The sequence below is a fragment of the Pipra filicauda genome, unplaced genomic scaffold, assembly GCF_003945595.2.
Source record: "Pipra filicauda isolate LSUMZ 115617 unplaced genomic scaffold, ASM394559v2 scaffold7_size6619720_pilon, whole genome shotgun sequence".
Lineage (NCBI taxonomy): Eukaryota > Metazoa > Chordata > Aves > Passeriformes > Pipridae > Pipra > Pipra filicauda.
The window spans coordinates 1432244-1456580 of record NW_024104976.1 but is presented as its reverse complement, the minus strand read 5'-3'; the positions used below and the strand labels follow the sequence as shown (position 1 = coordinate 1456580).

At 38.8% G+C, this 24337-nt stretch overlaps 1 protein-coding gene across 5 annotated transcripts in view; it reads left to right on the top strand.

Annotated features, from left to right (window-relative positions):
- GALK2 (galactokinase 2) overlaps window positions 1–24337 on the top strand; it is a 48323-nt gene that overhangs the window by 6728 nt on the left and 17258 nt on the right. For all 5 annotated transcript variants that reach the window (XM_027732103.2, XM_027732107.2, XM_027732105.2 and 2 more), the window contains 4 exons: window positions 1135–1225; window positions 4099–4245; window positions 18364–18462; window positions 21178–21330. In XM_027732103.2, the coding sequence (XP_027587904.1) occupies window positions 1135–1225; window positions 4099–4245; window positions 18364–18462; window positions 21178–21330 (490 nt within the window). The remainder of the gene's footprint in view (window positions 1–1134; window positions 1226–4098; window positions 4246–18363; window positions 18463–21177; window positions 21331–24337) is intronic.

Sequence of the window (24337 nt, the reverse complement as noted above, 5' to 3'; positions counted from 1 at the left end):
TCTCATCTCTTGTCATTATACAGAAGAAATGCAATGCTTATATCTAGTCATGGAGAAGTGGCATTCTTTCCCAAGCATTCTCTAAAAAAGAAAGGCTAGAACAGACAATATCAGAATACTTTTATTTCATGGGTATGTTTTCCCCAATTTTTTATTTTATTTTATTATAAAGTTCTCATATTGATCTGCCTGCTTTCCAGTAGTATAATTTTTTGAAAGTGGTTTTATTCCCATTAAACCTAAATATTTCTGTGACATTCAGCTGCCTCTGTTCATGTTGTTTGGCAGACCTTGCTTTAAAAAGCACAGCTTAGCCTGCAACTTTGGAATATACTTTGTTAGATTTCTTGACCTTCTTGGTGCCTTTCCTGTTTCAGTGTTGGGCACCTGCTGTAACGGCATCAGGTAGATACAGCTATTGGGTGTTCAGAGTAAAGACTTCTGAACAACTTGCACCTCTTGGGGACTGATGCCCACTCCTCTGAGGCTCTGTGAGTCATTCCATACCCATTTTGACAGCACCTATCTAGCATTAGTTTCTTTAAGAACATTCAAGCTTACTCTTTTTATTATTTTGCAAGGAGGATGGAGTAGGAATTATCCCGGAGGAAACAGAGAAATTATTTAAACTAAATAATTTTAATTACATCTTGTAACGTCCGTAATAGAACTCTGCAGCATTAGACCTGTTTTAGTGAAGTGCTGTTCAGAGCAAAGGTGATAAAGATGAATTTCTGAGCAGGAATTACCAGAGAGCCTGAAATTTATCTCTCTCTATTCAAGGTTTGACAGACATGATTATTTAGATTTTTACTTCTCTAAGATATCAGGATTGCATACACATCCATGATGGAGGGCATTCTGCCTTAATTAAGGATGTCAAAGGCAGCCTAAATTCTGGATTTATCTAGTAAATTCTGTATACTTCAGCAAGAATTCTTATGCTTTCATCTAAAATAATCTTATAGAATTGATTAATAAAGAATATCTGTTAAAAACCACAAAACAAACCAAAACACATTGCATTGAAAAACATTGACCTGTTTTTGTCCATCAGCAGGTGGCAGTAACAACATGTTTTTTCAAACTAAATTCAATACAAATTTAAGCCTCAAGGTTTTTCTGTTTTTGCAGGGATTTCAGTACTAGTGTTAATAACATTCAGATTAACAAAACCAAACCTCAATGGCATAACTACTTCCTGTGTGGACTGAAGGGCATCCAGGTAAGCTAAATCCACTTAACTTATGAAATTATCATTGAAGTAAAATACAACAAGCATAGCTGTTCATCTCAGAATACTTCCCTGCATTCTATAGCTTTTCTTGATATACAGTTAAGTATTTTTATGTTAAAATTTAAAGAGGAGATATGAGTGGGTTTGCTTTAAAATAGTTGCAGAGCACTATTTTTGTTTTTATTTTAAAAAATTACGATAGCAAATAATTATTTAGTAACGTCATGATCAAACTCATCATCATGATGACATTTCTGTATTTTGAAGTAAAAAAGAATGCTTTCCGATGGAATAATCTAATTAAAATTTGCTTTAAAAAAGGTTTGGAGGCTTGTCTGTCAGGACACAAAGATCATATTTTCGTCCTTTTCTTCCCTTCAAAACATTTCTAAAAACCATGAACTTCTATTAATGTTGGAAACCTATAATTTGTGCACAGCAACTGAGTGAAGCCGAGTCATGCAGGAGGCAGAAGAAAATGTAAAAGCTAAGCAAACAGCATACAGAAGAAATAATCCATTAAGAACCATTACTTATCCTGGTTTTCAGGGTTTGAATGGGAGTTTAAAAATTTCCTGAGTTAAAAGTGCAGCTCTGCAGGAAACGGCAACTTACGGGAACGGCGGGAACACTGAACAGACATTTTCCCGTCTGCCCATCTGAGCTTTATCTCCTCCGCTGGGAGCTCGCCTGTCTCCAGACTGACTTGAAGACCAAACTGCTTGTGAAGCCAAGTGCTGGTTGTCAGTGCTGTCCTGGGAGGCAGCCTGAACTCACCAGAGGGGCTCCTATAAATCTCACCTGCTGTTTGCAGGTGATTCGTGGCTCTTAGAGTTTAAAAAAAAAAAAAAAAAAGGTGCCTTCTCTGTTTGATGTCAATCCCGTGATCCTTCTGGAAGGGCAGATGGGATAAACAGTGATGGTCAGGTCAGGAACAGGTTGCCACAGCCATCCCAAATTATGGGCATATGTGCTTTCTAAAGCACATGAAGTTTGCCTCAGGATAGGCCATCTAGATCACCTCATGGGATGGTCCAATAGATAAGAACTGCAGAGAGCCAACAAAGCCTACCTCAAACCTGCTACTGGAGGCTTCAAAGTACAGTTTTTGGAACAATCAGTGCCACAAATCACTTTATTACAATCCACAGTTCCTAAACAGACCCCTGTCTCTATGTACAGACCCCAATAAATTACTTATGTGTGCAGTAACATGAGTATTTTCAATTTGGTATTGCTCAGTACCACAAGCGTTTAAATTGCATTGACTGGAGAGATATAGATTAGGTTTCTTTACAATATGTCCTTTCTTATATTAAGGCTAGCATGACCAATTGACTTTATTTATTTTGCAGTCTGCTACTGAGATTTGTTTCCTAAGGACAAGCTTTCATACTTGAAGGTTAATTTGCAAAGCAGGTTTGCAGACTCTAGTACTGGCAGAAAATAAGCATAAATGTTACAGGCTTAAGAAACACTGAAATACAAGTACTCAGAGGGTCCAGCAGGATAATCTGTTTATATTGAGTTGAACATGCTATCCTTTTGGGACAGAACTGTTGCAGAACTTGGCAAAGTCCATTTTCATTTTTGAAACTGAAGTACGTTTTCTATTTAAACATCGCGTGATAAGTCTGCAAGCCTGATTCATATTCAAGACAATCCAGAAACTGGGGATCAGTTTCTGGTTACTCAAGCATTTTCTGTTTTTGAACAAGCCTGCCTAGTGTTCTTCATGAAGGGGCATGGGCAGCAATAGTATTTTAGGTATGAATTTCCTATATTTGTAGAAGGGGAAATTCAAAATAATTTGAACTGATAGTAGAAGACTTTAAAGGAGGTTCTTTGTGTTTGCTGATCTCTACCATTGGTACTTATGGCTGAAGTTGTTTCAGGAAAAGCAGTAGAAATTTTTTGAAGGTGGGTATTTCTTTATGAAAACACTGCTATTTTTTCTGATTATTGACACTGTAACATATAGTCTATTGACATATAAATTGCATCAGAATGCAGCTATTCATATACCTCCCATATACATTCAATGATTTTTTAATAAGTACTGCATGTTTGTTTCAAACTGACAGCAGAGAGAAACTTATATTAAAGCAATTATAAATAAAAAGACAAAGCGACTAAAGAATAATTAAAAGAGTATGTACATGAGGATTTATGACTTCTGGATTAAATGTATTATTTGTAATACCTATCATGCACGTAAAAGTATTTTAAACCTTATTCTAAAAGTAGCATGACAGAGACCATTCCTGCTGGTAGATGTGTCTTTGTGCCTCCAAAAGCACAGAGTCCCTCAAGTACCATTTGGTTTTCCCAGGGTCAGTCCTGTGGGTGCTTCAGGAGATGAGCATCTGCCTTTGAATACAGCTGCATGGCTACCAGTTCCCCATCAGTGTCACGTGGCTCCCTAACACCACATGCCACTGTTAGATGTGAAGCTCCTCAGGATGCCTTAAAATGAAGAGCTGTCAAGAAAAGGACAAAAGTAGGGTATGAAATGATTGGTAACTGTCACCACGGCAGCTCAGAGTGGAGGCAGTTGCTGCAAAACCCACCCACGAAGCTTGGTAAATTCTTGGGCATTCAGCCCATACTGAGTTCTGCTTGGGGTACAGTTATATGTTTGTGTACAGCAATTGTAGACATACCTTTGGCTGGAGCCCTACCATTGGCTTTGTTCTTAAGGAATAGAAGGAAAACTTTGCTTTTGGTTTATTTTGGAGATACCAGAAGCAGGTCCTTGGTTTAAGCAACTCAGTAGAAGGATTCTCTTTCTAAGTATCAGATAATTGCAAGCCTGAGCCTGTCTGTACTTGAAACTGAGATTGTTTATTTTTCATTGTTAGGAACATTTTGGTCTTAATAACCCAACTGGAATGAATTGTCTGCTAGATGGAACCATCCCTCCAAGTTCTGGTCTCTCTAGCTCCAGTGCTTTGGTGTGCTGTGCAGGACTCGTGACACTCAGAGCTAATGGAAAAACCCTCTCTAAGGTAATTTACTGTAAAACAAGAGAATGTCAGCACTAAAATTCTACTTAAAATTAAATATTGTTAATGCCTGTAAACATTAAAAACACGATACAATTGTTTTTGCAAAGAGTTGTTGGATATAAACTTAAGATATTGCACAATTGAGCAAACATCTTTGGCCAAATTTTGGCAGCATTTGAATTTGGCAAGAACACAGGCTTACATTAAAGCTGAAAAAAGGAGCATTATTGTAAGCCTGTATTTTGGCCAACCATCAGGTCCATGCCTGAACCAGATGTGCTATCTGCAGGCCAGGACTGAGGATATATGTGCTGAAACATGTGGACCACACCCCCGAGGCCTTTACCCTCTCCCTGAATGACTTTTCATGGCTTTAACAGCAGAGCATCTGTTGGAGGCCTGTGGAACAATTTCTTGATAAATTATATAATCAGTACAAACGAGAGGTAAAATTCTTCCATCTGACTCTCCTTATTCTCTTCATAGTTTTTTCAGAATGAACATATTTACAATCCAAAATGTATTCCTCACTTTTAAACAAACATTAGTCTAAAAACAAACCCCAAGTATGTGACCTGTTAGCAGTACAACTGTTAGTAGAATTTGGCTCATGTAATACAAATTTCTGGAGGAGTCATGGTCCTTGAAGGTGCCATATGGGAATGAACTTCTCTCCAGTAAAAACGTCTGGTTAAGTGAAACTAGGATCTTAAATTAGAACATTGTCAGGAAGAGAAAAGAACAGATCTAAATGTGACTGTTATGCATATTTGTGCCTATTGTCTAAGGCAGACATTCCCAAATTGTGGTACAAAGCCAACTGAAAGTGGTACATGATGATGGCAGCTGTTAACTCTGCTTGTAACAAGCACTTCTCTGAGCCATGAGGTAAACAGATTCACACAGAAAGTTTTTGCTGATCTGTTGTGATTTACTTCTCTGTGTAGCTGTAGTTGCAGCAATTGCTCAGCAGTGACTTCACCGTCCCACAGTGCACACCTCAAAGGGCTTCAGGAGAGGGTCAAGGCAGAAGGAAACAGGTTGGTGAGGCAGGGCAGCTTTTTTATGTAGGAGGATATGGCTACAGTCACTGTCACCCTGATTTGTGTCAGTGCAAGGTGTGGTCAAAAGGTAGGTGAGGGATTGGACACCTTGACAGAGGCTCTGCTTTGTGAGGTCAGACATGTAGAGGAGTGGGAGATGAAAGTGTGGAGTCAAGAATTCCACTTGGATGAATGAGACTTTGCAGTTAAAGGGTTGGAGGTGACATGACATGTACCTGTCCTGGCAACAAGCTTCTGGTTTTGCACAGATGGTCTCACCACAGCTCAGCCCCATCTCCGATGGTGGTCACCAAATGAGCTCAGCTTGGGAACTGCTGATCAAAATCACTGGAGTGCATGTGTTCAAATAGGCTATCTTCAAAATCTGTAAAACTGGCAGAGGTCAGGAAGCCCAAATTTTACTAGGTAGTAGAAATCTGTATCTGCAAAACCAGAAGCCAGGTTTTCATTATTCCAAGAAATACTGCACAGCCTTCTTCAGGGAATAAATGATACAGTGTGTATCTTGAGCTCAATTTACACATGGCTTGGGAGTACTGGCCAGCATTATGCCAGACTTGTTGTAAAGAAAGGTGCAAAACTTCTGGCATTTTCACATAAAATTATGGAGGAAGAGAAAGAAGACAGAGACACCACTGAATGGCTTTCCTTCTCCTCATGTGTCCTGTTCAGTCAACCCAAAGTCTCTTCTTGCTGTCTGAAAAATGTGCTGAAAGTTAAACTTGTGTCTGAAATACAGTTGGACAAACACAAGAGACACAATTGCACATTTTTGTCAGGAAATCCCGCTGTCTGCAGCCAGATACTTTGCACTTGTGATGAAAAATCACCAATTAATGTACAGATGAGAATTCTCAATAGCCAACATAGGCACAATTAGGAACATCTCCCAGGTTTTGTGTGCTTGCATAGACCAAGACACTTGGTTGTGGTGGTTAAAGGAGAGGATGACAGCTCTGAAGACTGATTACTTCTGTCCAGGCTTTAAGTTTCCCCAAATCTTACAGGACAGTAAAAACAAGTTCAGTGTTCTTGGCTAATTTATGATTTAGCATTAGAGACCTCTTGTATCTGGCTAAATCCAGATTCTCTGTTGCACTGGATTTATGCTTAGCCTCCCAGAACTGCCTTGTATAAGGCAGAGCTGAGTATAAATTAGAGCAATCTAGGCATGTGAGCCCTCAGAAGTATAAAACGTGCTCTGGCCACTTCTTGCCAGCTCCTAATGCATCCTGTGCTGGTGTCAAATGATATCTGTGCAGGATCCAGCAATGCTGGCTGTGCATCAGCCGGGAGCTCCCCCATGGCAGGGAAATTCTTAGCTGAGCAGAACTAGGGGCTTTCCAGAGCCTTTCTACTAGAAAGCAAACCAGGACCTTGCATTTTTAAGGCTCTGGATATTAATGTGTTTGTTTATTTTAAAGAAGAAATATCATTGTACCCTTCCCCTCCACCCTTTTTTTTTTCAGATGCTTTACAGTTGCGAAAGTTGTAAATTGTGGCATTTATAAGTAACAATATTTGGTCATGGCGGTAATTTTATGAGAAAAGATTGACTTTTTGCCCCTCATTAGTCTGATGGACTTTGCAAAATCTTAGTACGATGGTTTGTAGCAGCAGTACAGGAAACTTTTGGCTTTGGAATCAAATTTGGCTGAATTGTAGGGCTTCTGTAGCCAAAGTTATGAAAAATTGACCTTTTACTGAATGGAACATTTATCTGTTTTGCTTCTGTGAAACTATTTTTATGAGAATATTTTAGTTATACGCTCTTTTTCCTGACAAATGCAAGTTTAAAATAGTAGCTGTAGAGTAAAAGTCCTTGAAATTTAGAGCTTTTACGAGATAACACTTCCAGTGTGAAGTTTGGGCCTATGAGATTAAGAGCCAAAAAACCCCAGAATTAAAAAACATTGTAAAAGCATGGCTAGAATTTCATGGTGGCTTACTTTAAAAATAGCACTTTTTTGACATTGAAAACAAAATCAGAAAAAAATATGCTCTCCCTAATTGTGTGTAGCAGTCTGCAATAGGGCATTGTTTCAGTGTGCATACAAATTTTTTTTTAAAAAACCCATCACACACATACACAATAGTTTAGGGAAAATACCAGTTCAAGACAATTCAGCCAGATGTGCAGTGCTAACCAGTTGCAGCAGTGCAATAGCATTCAAATAACAAGATGGAAAATGTAGAATGTGATCCTTAAAAAGAATCCATTTTTCTTCTCCAGACAGGATACCAGTCTAAGGCTGTGTTGGCATCACTCAAGCAGCAGCAATGCTCACTATTACTAGTTTTTGATTTTAGAGTGATTTTTATTTCACTGTTACAAAATCAATCTTTTGTATAACTTTTCATCAGGAGAAGATACTTTTTGTAAAGGAAATATAATAATGCTCTAAATTGTCCCAGCATTGTGTTACGTGGTAGGAATTAATGAGTACAGAAAATGACTTAGTGTTTTGAGTAATTAGATTTACTTGAAAGATGTGATGATAGTGTTGCTGTCCAGATGTTAAATCTTGTGAAACTAAGGTCTGTTCAGCCACCTTAACATCTTCTCTGTTACCCAAGGCTGGGCAGCTGTGCACATACTTACTGGGAAGAATAGATCAGAAATGAATAGGGTTTATTTAATTTAACATGAAATGTTGGATATAGGAAGGTAAGTTATATTTAACTTTATCTAGACTGAGAAAAATCTAAGTCAGACAAAATGATAAATAAAGGACCTAAACCTAATCTGTAATGGCACAGTGTCTATTGGCTCCAATTCTCCCAAGCTATGGCTCAGATGAATTTGAGTGTGGGTTTAAAACATTTTTAAATGGTATTTCAACAGTTACTGTACCTGCTAATGTCACTGATTTCAGGGGAGAATAGATATCTCTGGAATCCTTTCTTCTTTGTTTCTGAAGCCTCTATATAATAAGGAAAGGGCTTAAGTTGAACCCTTTACCACTTCCTAATAATGTTTCTGCAGTAGGGCTTTAACACCTCCATATACCTACCTTTGCCTATCTGGCAGGAAAACCTGTGAGTATACATATTGATAGCGGGACTTTGAAATTAATAACTAGTGCTGATAATACTGCCTAGGATTGTTTTATAATTTATTCTATTTTTTTAAAAAATATTTTATTTTTATAATTTATTATACTGATGCATCAAAAATGTTTGATAGATGCATGCTAGGTTATTTATATAAGAAACACAAATTATTTACACAAAAAATGGCACATAGATATTGTGTTATAAAGTACTGTTAATACTTGTGGTGGGTTGACCTTGGCTGGACACCAGGTGCCCACCCAGCCGCTCTATCACTCCCCTCCCCAGAGGGGCAGGGGAGAGAGTGAGGTGGGAAAAAAGAAAACAAAATCCCAGAGATTTATTCCATCCCTCGCCTCTGTGAATCATATATTTAATAATTTTAAATTCCACATTCATCACATAACCTTCCCTTATGTAAACAAAAATAACAACCTACCAAAACAGAATATAACAAAAATTCCCCCCACCAAAAATCAAAATAACATCACCATAACACCAAATTCAAATGGACAATTTACACAAAATCCACCCCTTGTACCTTTACCACAATTACAGCCAAAATTCTCCCCAGTCATTTCATTCTCTAACATTGTTCAGTACTTGTTTTGCCCGTTACCTCTCCCAATTACTATCCTTATCTCAAAATCCTCATGACTTCCCCGTACAGGCCACCAAAAAGACTGTAGTGGGTTGACCCTGGCCAGATACCAGCTAAGAATTCATGAGTAGAGATAAGAGCTGGGAGAGGTCAGTGACTGATCACCTTCACGGGCAAAACAAGACTCAAAGTGGGGACAATACTTATATTTATTACTAACAGGATAAGAGCCAAAGAGTGAGAAATAAAACAGTCTTAAAAACACCTTCCCCCCAGCCCTCCTTCCTTTCATGTTCTCCCTCCTCCCCCCCAGCGGTGCAGGGGGACAGGGAATGGGGGTTATGGTCAGTTGTTGTTTCTGCCACTGCTCAGGGAGAGAAGTCCTTCCCCTGCTCCCGTGGGGTCCCTCCCACGGGAGACAGTCCTTGATGGACCTCTCCAGCATGAGTCCATCCCTTGGGCAGCAGCTCTTCTCAGACTGCTGTCCTGTGGGTCACTCCTCCATGGGGTCAGTCTTTCAGGAATGAGCTGTACCAACGTGGGTCCCCCACAGGGGGGCCACAAGCCCTACCTGGGAAAAACCTGCTCCAGCGGGGGCTTCCCTCTCCACGGGCTCCATCCTGGGCCTCCCACGGGGTCACAGCCTCCTTCATGCATCCACCTGCTCCAGCATGGGCTCCTCCATGGGCTGCAGGTGGGTCTCTGCACCCCGATGCTCCTCCATGGGCTGCAGGGGCACAGCTGCCCCACCATGGGCTGCACCACGGGCTGCAGGGCCTCAGCTCTGGTGCCTGGAGCACCTCCTGCTCCTTCTGCACTGGCCTTGGTGTCTCATGTTCTCAGTCGCTCTTCCCTGGCTGGAATTTCTTCTGCACAACAATCTTCTTTTCTAACCATGTTATCACAGAGGGGTTACTATTACTCCTAATTGGCTCGGCCTTGGCCAGGGGCAGGAAATCTGTCCTGGAGCCGGCTGGCATCAGCTCCACAGAACAGGGGAAGCTTCCAGCAGCTTCTAACACAAGCCACCCCTGTAGCCCCCCTCCGCTACCAAAACCCAGCCACAGAAACCCACGACATTACTGAGAAGTACTGAAGTCCCTTTCTCCCTGTGGAATTGAAAAAACAGGGCTCTTTAACTTGTTACGTTTGACTATGTATGTTTGTAATCAAGAGGAAACAGAGTACTTTGGAGCAGTGGTAATCAAAGGCCATAATCTCTCATCAACCAAATTGATAACCTTCTATTTGAGCATGTTAGAGGGCAGACAAAGTCAAGCTAAGATTGCTGTGCTTATGAAGACATCCAGATACTATCTGACAAATATTTCCCCATTTTGGAAAAAAGTGTAATTACCTTGCAAAACAGATATGAAGTTTAGCTAATTGGGATTTTATGTGCAAACTGGAAGCAGATGGTAACTTTCAGCAATCTATTCCTAGTCAAGACCAGATATTAAAAATAAAGACATTCCTGGTGATAAAAATAACCTCAAAATTTGGCCATCATTTTATACCTTAATAAATGAAACACAGTGTCTTATATTTCAGAAGTTATTTTTGTACCTATATACATGTATATAAAATGTGCCCAGCTTGGAAAAAAAATACCACCATGTAACTAGAGTTTAAATTTGCCTTAAGTGATGGAGAATGTTTTCTTCTTCCTGTAAAATACTTGTCTTTATGTATAAATGTTTCTCATTCGTTTTCAGTTTTGTGTATTGTGAACAAAACTGTGTAGAATTTCACAGAAAATCAACACTACATTTGCCATTAAATTACCAACATTATTTGTTGTAAAGGAAAGCATCAGACTGAGTCTGACTTTGTAGATTAAACTGACCAAAATGTTCATTGGGGAACCATTACTGTATTTATATAGGGACAGTAAGTGTATGCACAGGACTTTTAACTGAATAGATATTTAAATACTCCAGTTACTTAAATGTGCATGCTGGAGAGACTTTTAGAACACTGGAAATGACAATGCTAAAAAAATTTATATTCACAAATTTATTTTCTTCATGGAGCTTCCCTTCATGAATAATAAAGTTTAAAACAGGAAGAAATTTTTTATTATTCTAAAGATTAGTTATCATTACTATTGCATTGTGATATGTAGAAAATGTAGCACACTGAACTTTGGCCAAAATGAACTTCCATTAAACCACTGAGGCAGATGTAATTTAATACTATCATTCTATGGAGAAGATTGCTTTATTTTGGCTGCTGTCATTCTGGATTTGTATATATCAAGTTTCTGTGTAATGTAGGGTGAGCTGTTCCAAAAAAATACTAAGCAACACTAATTCTGTTTTACTAACAAATATTTGCCTGTCTCCTACTCACTAATTGTCTTACTCTTTTAAGGGGTTTAATCTTACACAAGTTTGCTTCTTTAAAGGGCTATGTGAGATTGAAGGGGATTTATCCCTGGTTTGGAACATATTGACAGTGACAGTTATATAGGGACAAATTCTGTCACAGTTTACACACTGTCCAGACCCATTATTGCATGAGTGAAAATCTGAGCAGTTGGCCCTTGGCCTCTTTATGAGCAAGGGGACTATTAAAGGTGAAACTTCCTTAGCTGTTCTCATTCAGATAATTCTTTAGGTTTCTATTTTTAGGACTTTTTTTATAAGTAAGTGATCATCTGTTCACTTTCCTTATTCCTCAGATTCCTAAATACCTTTGTACATTAAGGCCCTCATGTTCATTATCAATAATATACAACTGAGAGAAAGTAAAATAAATGATGAGGCAAGAGAGATTCAAATGAGCTACATTGGTGGTTCATAATTTATCAGTTCTTCAACTTGAAAGACCAAAAATACTCAGTTGTAAATCGAAACCTGAATTTGAGGTGTTTCATATTGAAACATAAACAAGCAGAGAAAAATACATTCTAATGAAAAGTATCATTTTACTGAAAACCCGCTTTTTCCATTAAAAATCCCAAACAAGGTAACATGATGCAGAGCTACTGATGAGTTCTTATTACAAGAAATCTCTCCATCTAGAGTAACTACACATAAGGCAACTAATAATAAAAAATCACAACCCTTCTTTGTCAGACTAAATTATATCTCCACTAATATGATTTCCCAGATTAGACTTTCTGCATGCTGGATAGGAAATCTTGTGGCTCAAAGATAAAGCAGATTTAAGTGGTAGTAATTTCTTTCTTTGTAACCCAAGATTGACTTGCTCCTTATCAGGGAGAACCTTAAATTGTTTCAAACAAAAAGCAGAGGTAGTTAGTAGAGCTCTTAGATCAAAAGCTAGCCTAGGTCTGCACGTGGGGGTCAGTTGCCTGCTAGATGAACTGGTAAGTACTGCCTTCTGCAATAGGATACATTCTGAACAGACTTTAGAATTAAGCTACTGAAAAAGAACAGCCTAAAAAATTACATTGTGAACATTGTTAGTTTCAGATTTTTCCAAGTCCTCCAACTAAAGTTGTCTAAAACCTCAGAGCAGCTTCCTTAAGTAATTAATTCACATAAATTTCTTAATGCTTAATTGCTTGCTAGTCAGTTGTATGCACTGATATTCTACTCCTTGAAATGTGGCTTTGTAGTGTTTTAATTATGGATATTCTCATTTAATAATGTTGTATCATTTTTTGCTGGATAAACAACAAAAAAACCCCGTTAATATATCATGAAACTCATTGATACTAAACATCTCCCATGGAAGCTCAGCCAACCTGGCATGTGGACTTGCCAACAGCTATAAAAGTGCTGTTTGCGTGGATGATACTGGGTCTGGCATTCAAGAGCTGCAATATTTAGTGTTTCTTGACAGATCACCAGGGAGACTCCAAGGTTTAACTCACCTACCAGCTACTCCTACTGTCACGTTACGCTCATCCCTCTGCTGTGCTCCGAGGCTGAACAGGCCGCGTGTACAAACCAGCTCAGGGCACTGCTGAACTAACTGCAGATCTTTGCAGTCTCCACGCCAGCTCCCTGCTTACTGGTGCTCATTTTCACAGCCCTCCCTACAGTCAGCACAAGGGAACAGTTTGCTTCAACCATGCACTGCCTAAGCAGGTTTAAACAAAGGGACTTTGCACAGGAGGGTCAGACGTGGTCACATAATCTCTCCTGTCACCTCAGTGACAGTGGTGGAATAGTAGTGCTGAACGGGATGAGGTTGCATTACGATATGTTTATGCCAACAGTAATTAACACATTTTATGTGGCTCATTTGTCACATTAAAGCAGCAAATAATACAGTGACATTTTCTCTAAGGTAGACTAAGAAAAGCTGTAAGTTTGCCTTTCTCTTTCTTACCAACCAAGGTAGTTAAACTGACAAAGATTTAGGAAGAAGCCACATGGATGATTAAAGGTACAGAACGACCCCCATAAAAGTATATTAGGACTCTTTGGAAGAAGTCACTTAAAGGAGAAGTGATAGAGATCCATAAAATAAAGACTGTAATTGATGGAGTGGATAGGAATCAATTGTTCATTGCCCCTCAAATGGTAAGAGCCAGAAGGTATGGAATGAAGCCAGTCAGTGGCATGTTAATAATCAACAAAAGGAGACAGTTCTTCACCTGACAAGTTGTAGAAGTCCTTGTTACTGGATGATCTACATGTTAAAATTGTCAATGAGTGAAAAGGGAGCCTGGACAAATTCATGTATAAGAAATCCACTGTTGGTAACTAAGGGTGCAGAATTCATATTCAGCCTAGAAATAAAAAATAAAGTCCTGGAGAAATACCAGCTGTTCATACTATGAGCCTGCTTTCAGGTACAAGATACAAGACTAGATGTGGCATTGGTTTGACCTACAAAGGCTGCTTTTATCTTAATATACTTTATATATTTATTCTGACTCAAGTCTTTTAATGAATTTTTTATGCTGACAATCCCTTACTCATGGGCACGCTCTCAGGCACATGGTGGGATTCTGGGGATTGTCCTGTGCAGGGCCAGGAGCAGGACTTGATGATCCTTGGGGGTCCCTTCCAACTCAGGAAGGGATTATATGCACTGTGATTATGTGCACTGGTTTGTTGGGCTGTTTTTTTCACAGGGGGTGAGATCAAAGGAAACATCTCCTGATGTTTGAGGTTTTTGAAATACTATTTTAAATGTATCATTTTGCTTGTTTAATAGTGTAGATGACAGCTTAGGACTTACTGTCTGCGTGATAGTTACTGTACACATGACCTGGTCTAGTTAGTCCTGTTGGAACAACGTCCTAGAACAATAATACAGAAATTCAGAGGGCAGTAGCATATGTGGATCTCAAAATAGTTGAGGTAAGGAAATTTTTAATTCGTCTGATTAAATAATTCTTTTTCTAGAATCATAATGCTACTATTCAAACCCATTTTAACTTGGATTTTAGTATCTTTTTGTTCCACTTTTCATTACCATCATATAATTAATAGGATTTTAAATCCACCCTGCAATAAGCCACAATACTGGAAATAGGGAGGTTTCTGAATTCTCTTTTCAGCTTTGTGACATATTCACATGACTTTGAACAAACCATATAAATATCTGTGCTGTCTCTAAATTGAAGATAACAGCAGCCTTATAGGAATGTTTTTAAAGTAAACTATGTGAAAACTCTATGAAGACCTAAATTATGATTTACTAGTGTTTTTGAAATACTGCTTTAGGGATGGAAAAGCATGCTAATGAGCCTTGGGTGAGTAGAACTAGTTATGTTTTGTGGTTGGCTCAAAGTGATCTGTCATATGAATCAGAATACATGGGATGCAAGAGGAGTCTACGTGCAGATGGGTTTATTCTGTGTATTTCTCGTGGTTCTTCACGAGGAGCAAATACCTGCTTTCACCTTGTTCAGTGAGAAAGCCTGTCCTAGGACTCCTGCACAACTTCACAGGGACAACATTGTTTATTTTATCTGCATAACAGTTGCACTCTTAAGCCCCCAAGGAGCATCTGGCCCCCTCTGACCTACCTACCTGCCAGGTGATGCTGTGGTGTAGTCTGGGGTACAATCCCCCTAAATGTGGCCGTGAGAATGCTCTGAGTTACTTCTCTGCAAGAACTGCAGTGCATCCAGAAGGAAGGTGTTGCATGCCTAGGTGTTGCTCAGACATACATCTGAGATGTTGCCAAATTGTGCAGTGAGATCTGGGATCTGAGAAGCTCTGTGTTTTAACAGGTCAGGCGTACACTGCAGAGATATAAATAACATTTATACAGATGATTCAAACAGTCCTTGCCCTAAAGAGCTTCTGAGTGTCTAAAGTTGAATGGAAACAAGGCATTGCTCTGAGATAGGCAAAAGTTATTTCCTTTTATTACATAGTTCTCACAGATTTTTTTCCTTAGAGGTATTTTCTTAGAGAAGCCTAAACTCTAAGAACTTGGGTAGTAAAATGTGGTTTTTTTCAGTTTCTAGTAATGAAGTCACACATATTTACAGCATTATCATCTAAGAATCCCAAGTAGCAATTACTAATTACGAAGAGGGGAAGATACTCCTCATTGTACTGAGGAAATGAAACCATGATGAATTAAAGAGACTTTCTCTGAATCAGGAGAAACTAATGTGGAGCTAGAAATTGAGCCCAGACCTCCTGACATTCGGTTCACTGTTTCAGTCGTATGACCATCCTTTTCCAAGTATCAAATATGTACACAAGGCTCTTCAGTTTAGTCTTCATATTAGCTTCCAATGAAACTTTGCCCTTTCACTCATTTTAGCAAAAAGTCAAACATTTGCCCATTTGTCTCAATAGTAAGTAGAAACTGCTCTCTATACAGACGATTTCCTCTCCATTCACATGCTTCTCATCCCCGTATTAGAAGGCCAGCCTGTGTCAGCAAGGGCCTGTTTAAATTAGAAACCAAATAATATTTCAGGGATGCCTTGGGCTGTCTTGTGGAGAGGGTTCTTCGCAACCCTTGCCAGTTACTACTTGGTGGTCCTGCCAATCCTCGCTCAGTTTCAAAACAGAAGTTGCTCAAGCTGGAGCAGCGCTGCGAGCCGGGCGTACGCAGCTGGACAGCTGGTGAGCCAGGACGGAGCGAGGCCCGGCTGAACCAGGCACAATTCACCAGTGCAGGGACAGGGGAGTGGCACTGTCCTAATTGTTAACATTCCTCCTCTGCAAGACTTCTGATATTTATTTAATAAGCCCAGGCTCATAAAGTCTAAACAATTTAAGCAATCAAGTGGTAGCTGATGCGTATGTGGAGATAGAGATGCAGCCAGACTAAGTGAAGGGTGAAATGCTTGATTTCTGACTTTGCAAAGCTTTATCTGGCAGTTGCAGATGAAGTAATACCTCAGGCAGCTGTGCCTACGAGTGGAGTATATATTGTGAGTAACCCAGGAGCTGTACTTCAGGCCAGGTTTGCACAGCCACAGCTCCTGTTTAAGTGTCCATGACCTGTCAGCTGGCATGGTCTTCTCGGCCAGTGAGAAATACTGAACTCCTGATATCCTGATATCTCTTGCCAGTGGCAACAAAAATTAGGGATGTGGTATTGCTGTGTTCTCAGAGGGAGGAACGGCAGGTTCAGCAGAACTGGCTGAAACATGCAGCCATTCCCACAGCCCAGCAACATGTTTGTAAATAGGCATGCCTTCACATGTATAGAGTGAGCACCTAGAGACTGCTGTGTGTGGAGACTTGGTCTTTTCTGTGGAGCTGTAGTTGAGTATTTTAGCATTAAATGGGAAAAAAGCATCATTACATTCATTAGCATTTCACTCAGAATCATTTCAAACTTAGAGTGGAGCAGAGACATGGTGATTGGATGTTACACTTTCATCCATGGGATAAAGAGGTCTGAGGTTCAAATTGGAAATGAGACTTCTTGGAGTGGATGTGGGACAAGGGAGGAAAACTGAATTTTGATGAACCTGGGAGATGGCTTTTTTTAAAAAAAAAGCGCATCAAAATGCATGATGTTTCTATACTTTCTCAAGAAAAATTTTATCTCCAGAAAGGAAAACATTATCTCTACTTCAGCTCATCTTTAAAATACACAAAGGAAAGGCGGCACAGAAAAGGAGAGTAATTTTAGTGATTGCACTTTCAATGTTCCCTCATTAATGGTCTTTTTCTAGTAAGAAGTCATTTACCATGTTGGATTCAAAGAGATCCACTTTGCATGGTTTTAGAGCAACTTTGTTAATGTTCTTTTGATACTTTCTGCTTATCAGCCCAAGGCTTATTGGCCATTGTGAGCTGAATAAATTGGTTGTTATTGCACTTGCAAACAGTTCAGGCTGATTACATTCATCTAAGCACCAATTTTACAGCTTTGTCTGTGGTGCCATTACAGACCTTGAGCGAGCGAACAGGCAGGCACCCTGCACATACCTCTCTCTCAGCATGGTGATTTACTGCCTCTGTCTGCTGCCTTTTACAGCTGTGTGCTGGCTAATGTCCCTGTCTTGCTGCTTAGCTTGATTCAGTCCTGTAATGCTACATCCTTAGTGTGGAATCTGAATCTGACTTTGCCAACAGGCTGGAAAACCGCTTTTCTAAAGTTCTTTTCCCATCTTCCCTGTGGTCACCTTGTGCTTAGAAAAACAAACAGGTCAGGTTCATAATGGGTGGACAGGGATACTTGCCTTTTGACCCACTTCTTTTTGACTAGTCTGTGTTCTTTGACCATTCTCCAAGGGTTCTCTTGTGTTTTGTTTTGACTTGGCCTGATAGCTGAAAGCTTTACTGTAAATTATTATTTTTGACAGTTATGACAATGATATTCCACTCTCCCATAGTATCCTCTGACCTGCAAGTATCAGAATGCACAAAGATATGCCCAAAATGTCACAAAAGAATGCACATCACATATAGCTCTGAGTTAGTTCAGATAAACAATGTAAGCAGAGTACAGTATCTCAAGGAGAAATGACAAGCACCACTGATTAGAATATTTACAGGGAGAAAAGGTTTCTGAGTATTTCTGATTGTGGAGTCAGTGCATTAAAATAGTATAGAGTAACAACTTGGCATTTTTCTGTAAGCTACTGAGTTGCATATGTAGGTGGATTAAACTAAATAACAAAATACTGGCTATTGAGATGGAAGGGTTTGAAGTAAACAAAGAAGGTGGGAGGAAGACAGCTACAAGAGTTAAGTATCTAAAGAAGGATACTCTTAAAAGCATCTGGCTATGGTGGGTCTTGTGGAGACTGAATAGTTGATTCTCTTTTGCTACAGAATAAAAGGGAAAAGGGGCCATGTGGCATCCTGGTTGATACCAGCTTATACCACTTGATGTGTGAGAGACAGTGGTTTCAGAATTCTGTCCTTCTTTCCTTTGTTTTCTCACTAGTTCATATGATGTAAATAGAATAAAAGTACCATCCTTAACCCTGGCTGATATAATATTTTTATATAAATATAAATAAAATATTTGTTAATATTTTTTCAGGTGGAACTTGCAGAAATTTGCACAAAGAGCGAACGTTACATTGGCACAGAAGGTGGAGGGATGGACCAGTCAATCTCTTTTCTGGCAGAAGAAGGAACTGTATGTGGATATTTGTAATCTAAACTAACATTGTAATAGTGGTTTATGGAAACAAAAAATACCTTCACAGGTGTCTAGCAGAAAGATAAGACGAGAAACTGGCATACCTCAGTAAGCAGTATAAGCACCACTGGTGTCCAAATGAAATGGGAATTAAATGTATAAACTTGTGTACAATTGAGTATGACAAGTTTGAATAAGATGGGGAAAATGAGAAATGGCAAGGAGGAAGGAAAAGATGTAGGAAAAGATGTACTCTAGAAGAGCACCAGGTTCCACATTATTTGGCTAATTCATCACTGAACTCAGAATGTTTCCCATATAATGAAGTCTGAATGGTCGGCATGCCTTGTATTCAGTGAAAATGGGATAATTATTACAAAAATGCTTTCTTGAAAATTCTCATAACCAAACAGTTCTAGGATGTTTTGCCAGGTTCAGTTGCAAAGACAATGGAGACTTTTTTTCACTAGTTTTGCTAATTCCAGACAATTCTGTGGCTGGATTCTGAGGTAGAAGGCATTTAGCTGTTTTAAACGTGGTGACAGAAGGTGGACTAGCTATGATAAACAGGACCTGCCAAGTTATGCCTGAGTGCTTGCAGTGGAATCTGCAGTGGAGTTCATCCCTGTCCCAGAAAATGCACAGGACTGTGACTGTTTCAACCTCAAACCTGTCAAAGCACTTTTATTGAAATTGATGGAGCCTTTCACAAAAACTTTTACTTTCCTTATGATTGTGGTATTATTTCTCTACAGCTTTTGTTCCTTAGTGCCATATCTTGGATGAGCTTACACAGAACAAAACTAATTCCTAGAATTACACCAAACATTTAATGCCATCATGAGACACATGTATTTTCAGTGTCACATCACCTGCACTTGCTCTGTACCTTCCCTACATTTTTATACTGTTTGCAGTAAAAACACAGCTACATGAATGATGATATATTGTTGGCATGCACACAGATGATCATGTAAGTGGAAGCTTTTCTAATATACAGAAGTGGTGATCAAAAAGACAAAGAAAATGTTAGAAAAGATTAGAAAAGAAATTGTGAACAAACCAGAAAATATCCTTGTTTCAGTTTACTTGCAGCTGAATGCAGTTCTGGCCTCCCATCTTAAAAAAATATACTAGAATGAGAAAAGTACAGGAAAGGACACTGAGGTTGATCAAAGCTATTATTTTATATGAGCACTGACTGAATAATTTAAAGCTTTTCAGCTTGGAAAACAAGAAGCTTAGAGGGGTGATACTTTGAAGCTTTGTAAAACTCCTAAATGAGTAAAGAGAAGGTAAATGGAGAATTCAATGCAATGCTTTTCATAACTGAAGAACTAATAGAAACACAATGACATTAGCAAGCAGCTTGTTAAAAACAAACAAGGAAGTTTGGGGTTTTTTTTCCAAAACATTCATTGTTAAATTGAGAAATACCGTACATTGTGGAAGGCAGAAGTTTTAAAAGGGTTCAAAAAAGACCTTCTTGGATACACTATTAGAGTATTAGCCTATTTGTAGCTATTAAACATAATAGTTGGATGTTTCTTCCAGTGTAAGAATAACCACTGTAATCTTTGCTTATGGGAAGCTAGAAAAATATACCCCCAAAAAAGATTGTTTTGTGTATATCCTATTTTTAATTCCCCCTAAATAGCCATTTATGGCTACTGTTGGAATCAGGACACTAGACCAGCTTAGGGGTACATTCTGATCTAATGCAGCAGTTCTTAAAGGGTATATTTAAATGTAAGCAAGTCTGTCTGTCTTGATAGTGACTCTGTGGTGTGGTCCAAAATCTCAATGGCAGGGAGTAACACACATGCTGTACATAATGTACAAGCAGATTTGTCGTTGTTTATTTAGCACTCGAGCTGCTCAAGGAACTCTCTGGGGGTGAACAATGCCAAAGCCAGTAAGACGTCCCTGCTTGCAGAGTTACAGTCTATTCTAAGAAGCCAAAGCAGGGCACATGATTTACAACTTATCCCAATGAAAAACCAGATGTGAATTTAATCTCTTGATTACATTACATCCTGAATTATTTAATTAATGGATGCCTAGCTTGTTCCATGAAAAGGTCACAAATGTTGGGAACATCTGACGCAGCCTATGTAAGCATCTGTGAGGCAAGGCAGTCTCTTATGTCAGAAAGGAGACAGTAACTACATTTTTATACGTAGTTTTAACTTCTCTGATTGTCCATATGTGCCATGATCAGTGTCTCCAGTGAGTCCTAAAATGTTGGTACTATCCTGTACCTCAGTGAACTAATCTTGATGTAGTGGAAAATCAGAAGACTGAGGGGGAGATGGACATTGATGAAGGGGCAGGGAATGCAAAGCCCCTTGTTTTAGTAGCAGGCACATTAGCTTCAGCCAGGCCTGCTACTTTTCTGTAGATCAAAGAAAAACTGTTGTCTTAAACAGGCAAGAAAAATAGGTTGGGTGGGGTTCTGTGAAATGCTGAAAAAACCCAAAGACTTAATGGAAACATTTTAAAATCCAGCTACAGGGAAAGGTTTGAAATGTATGTGTAACTTGACCAATGAGGTTAAACCTCTTTTCTCACTGTTTCATGTCAGCTTTCTTTCCTTAACTGTCTCTGGATTTTCAAGAGAAAAAACATGCAAATTTGCATTTGATTTATAGAACTAAGTGCTCTGTTAGCTAGTAGTAAATTAAAACTAACCATTCATTTTTCTTTCAATAGGCCAAGTTGATAGAGTTCAATCCACTGAGGGCAACTGATGTTAGACTTCCAAGTGGAGCAGCGTTTGTTATTGCAAACAGTTGTGTTGAAATGAATAAAGCAGCAACTTCTCATTACAATATTAGGGTAATGGAGTGTCGGCTGGCTACAAAGGTAAGGCATGGCTTATGTCAAACTCTAATGAAACCTTCATCTAAATATGTGCTTTTTTCCACTGCTGACCAGTTGTGTCTTTAACACCTGGTTAGGTGCTACTTTAAGTATAATTTTTCTTTCCAGAACCAGACACCTCCATCTGCAGGAGCAGAACTCCTGCTGAGCTTAATGGAAGTCCAAGGATTGTGTCCTTATATAGAAGATTATGTGATTTAGTTCTATTAAATTTATTTTGTATTATATTTCAGTGGAGGAAATAAGTCTATTTTTCAGAAAAAAATATTCTCACTTAATAAGATAGACTGTTTCTAATTAAAGTTGCATAATGACAAATAATGGAAAGCAATCAGTATGGTCACATGTTTATATGTATATATGGCAACAACAGTGTATTTTCTAGGATTTAGAGAACATCAAAGCTACTAGTTGGAGGCCTGGAAGTAATATTGGAAATGCTGAATAGCAGCATGTATGTCAGTGTAAAGTTAAAAAAGAGGCTTGAATCAAACCCCAACATTTACATTGTACTGCCAGTTTACAGCTTGACATTATCTCTAAAATGTATGGAAATTGTATAGAAAAAATCTAAATTCTGCTTCAATTCTGGATTTTGTACGTTCAGGAGTATGTAGATGTAGGGCATAATTTGAGTTTTTTATGGGAAGACTGCATTTTTCTTTGATTAGAGTAAATGAGGAGTAAGCATAAAGATTCACTGGAGTTATACCCAGCATAGAGTGCTGTGTGAAAGAACAGAATTTGGGTGACAAACTCTAGAAGAAAGTTTTGAAAACCAGCATGGAATTCCTTGCCACAAAACATTTGGCCAATATCTGATGAATATTCAGAAGTACTTTGAACATCTGTTGGCATCATGATTCTATAAAACAGTAATTTCTTTTATGTTTTAGTTAGTGCTAAAAAAACAGTAGAAGACATGATCAAATACTGACAAAATGTATTATAAAATAATGTGTTGAGATATTTTTCGAGGAGGGAAGCTAAACCTCAGATGACTTTTTCAATGGGCTATAAACTCAAGTATAAAAAAAATAGCTGCATTTCAGTTGTATATAAGATGAGGTAAAACTAATAGCACCAATGACCATAGTTAAAGCTGTTGTCACTGAAGCTAATAAAAAGATTCTTATGCCACTGAGAAAACAAATATAAGGACCTGCCTATATGATAATTCTGGTATAACTGATAGACTTCTAATTTAGGATAGCTACTTCACTAAATATGTGTTTTTTAGGAAGAGCTTCTTTTGGAAATTTGGTTTTTTGCATAAGAATAGAGAGCCTTCACAGATGATCTATTCTAAAAGGCAAAGTGCAACAATGAGTGCATTAAGCTGTAAGAGCTTTTGAAGTATTGTTCCATATACCAGATTTTGTGACCTGAATCACAGCTTTCTAAAGTGCTTTAAATTATTAGTCCTGTGCAGTAAACTAAAAAGGTAGTAAGGAAAGATCTTTTTTTTTAACATTCCTGTCAGCTATGATGCAATCTCTAAAAAGGTACTTTTAGCAGATGCTTGATTGTAAGGAGACTAACAACATACACCTGTCTGTTTTTAAACATATGCTACCCAGATGGAAAGTTGAACACACTATAAAAACACGTTGAGCCAGGAAAAGAGTGTCTTTAGGAAGAGGTCACAGTGGGGTGAAGGAGGGCAGGTATGTAAGTGGAAACAGGGAAGTCTTTTAAGCACCATTAAGCTAATGGAACTATGAAATAACATGCTGGGCCTTAGAATAATGCTTTAAAAGAAATTCTCATTGTAAGTGCCTTAGGATAGGCTTTTTCCCCCCCTTTCTGCTTTAGGTAATTCTAGAATTTCATACTGCTTGCAGAAAGCTCTATGTAAGTAAAGATGCCAACACAATATATTCCTTTTGGCAGTAATGTAAAACATTTTGATATCAGTCTGTCCTACACCAAGTGAACTCTTGATCATCCTCCCAAAATTATCTTTCTTAGATTCTGTTCCTTTTCCTTCCCTTCTGGAGAGTCATTCTTGTTCTCAGTTCTTTTTTCATCCCTTTCTCTATTCTTGTAGCAGCCTCTTGAGTGCTTTCTTGCACTCGGTGTGTTTAAAGACACTTACATTCTGCAGAGCACTCACAATTCCAAAGAAAATTACCTTGTACCTCATCCTTGCGAAGCCTCACCCGGTGGGTGCTGCAGGAGCGCTGGGGAGCTCTGCCCCGCTCGCTGTGTGTGGTTCCCTCCGCTGTCAGCTGGAGCCTGTGCCAAGAATGTCTGCAACTGGAATGCCATAGAGTTCACCAACTAGTGTTTGTTAAATGTGGAAAGATGCTCAGATGGCATTGTAGAAATGTAATGTGTAAGAAAGTGATGTGGCTACAGAAGTATTTCTGGACTTATTCCTAGTCAGACTTTCTTTTATTTATATTTGTCCCATCGTTTACCAAGTATGTTTTCCTCTCAGTTACTTACAGTGCTCCAGTGTGCCTGTTGAACAATAAAGGACAATAAAGCCCACAGATGCTATATCCTGGCAGTTAAGAGCCAGCTGCATGATGTCCACATATTTAATCCATCTAGTCAGAGATCATGAAGAAAATATCCAACTGTGGAAGCAGTATTGGGATTACTTTTGTACATTAAAGAGATGGGATTCTTTTTCCCCTTTTCTGTTCTGTGTCCATTACAATGTGAGCTGCTGCAGCTAGACTGTTTTCAAAAACCATTTCTGTTTGCCCATAACATTTTTCCCAGTGCTGTTAGAATAGAAGCTTTGCTGGAATCAGGACAGACCTTTGCAGCAAAGCTGTGCCCAATGGCCCAACAAGGTCGGTTTCCATTTGGAACATTTGACCTGTAAAACCCCAGCCTAGTTGGCTCACCTGAAATACAGCATCTCCCTTGAAGTACAGAAATGGGAACAGATGTGACAATGCATGTGGTATATTTCTGCAGGGGATTATTTATTCAAAAAGGAAGTAGGAGAATTTTCGTTGCCATATAGAACATT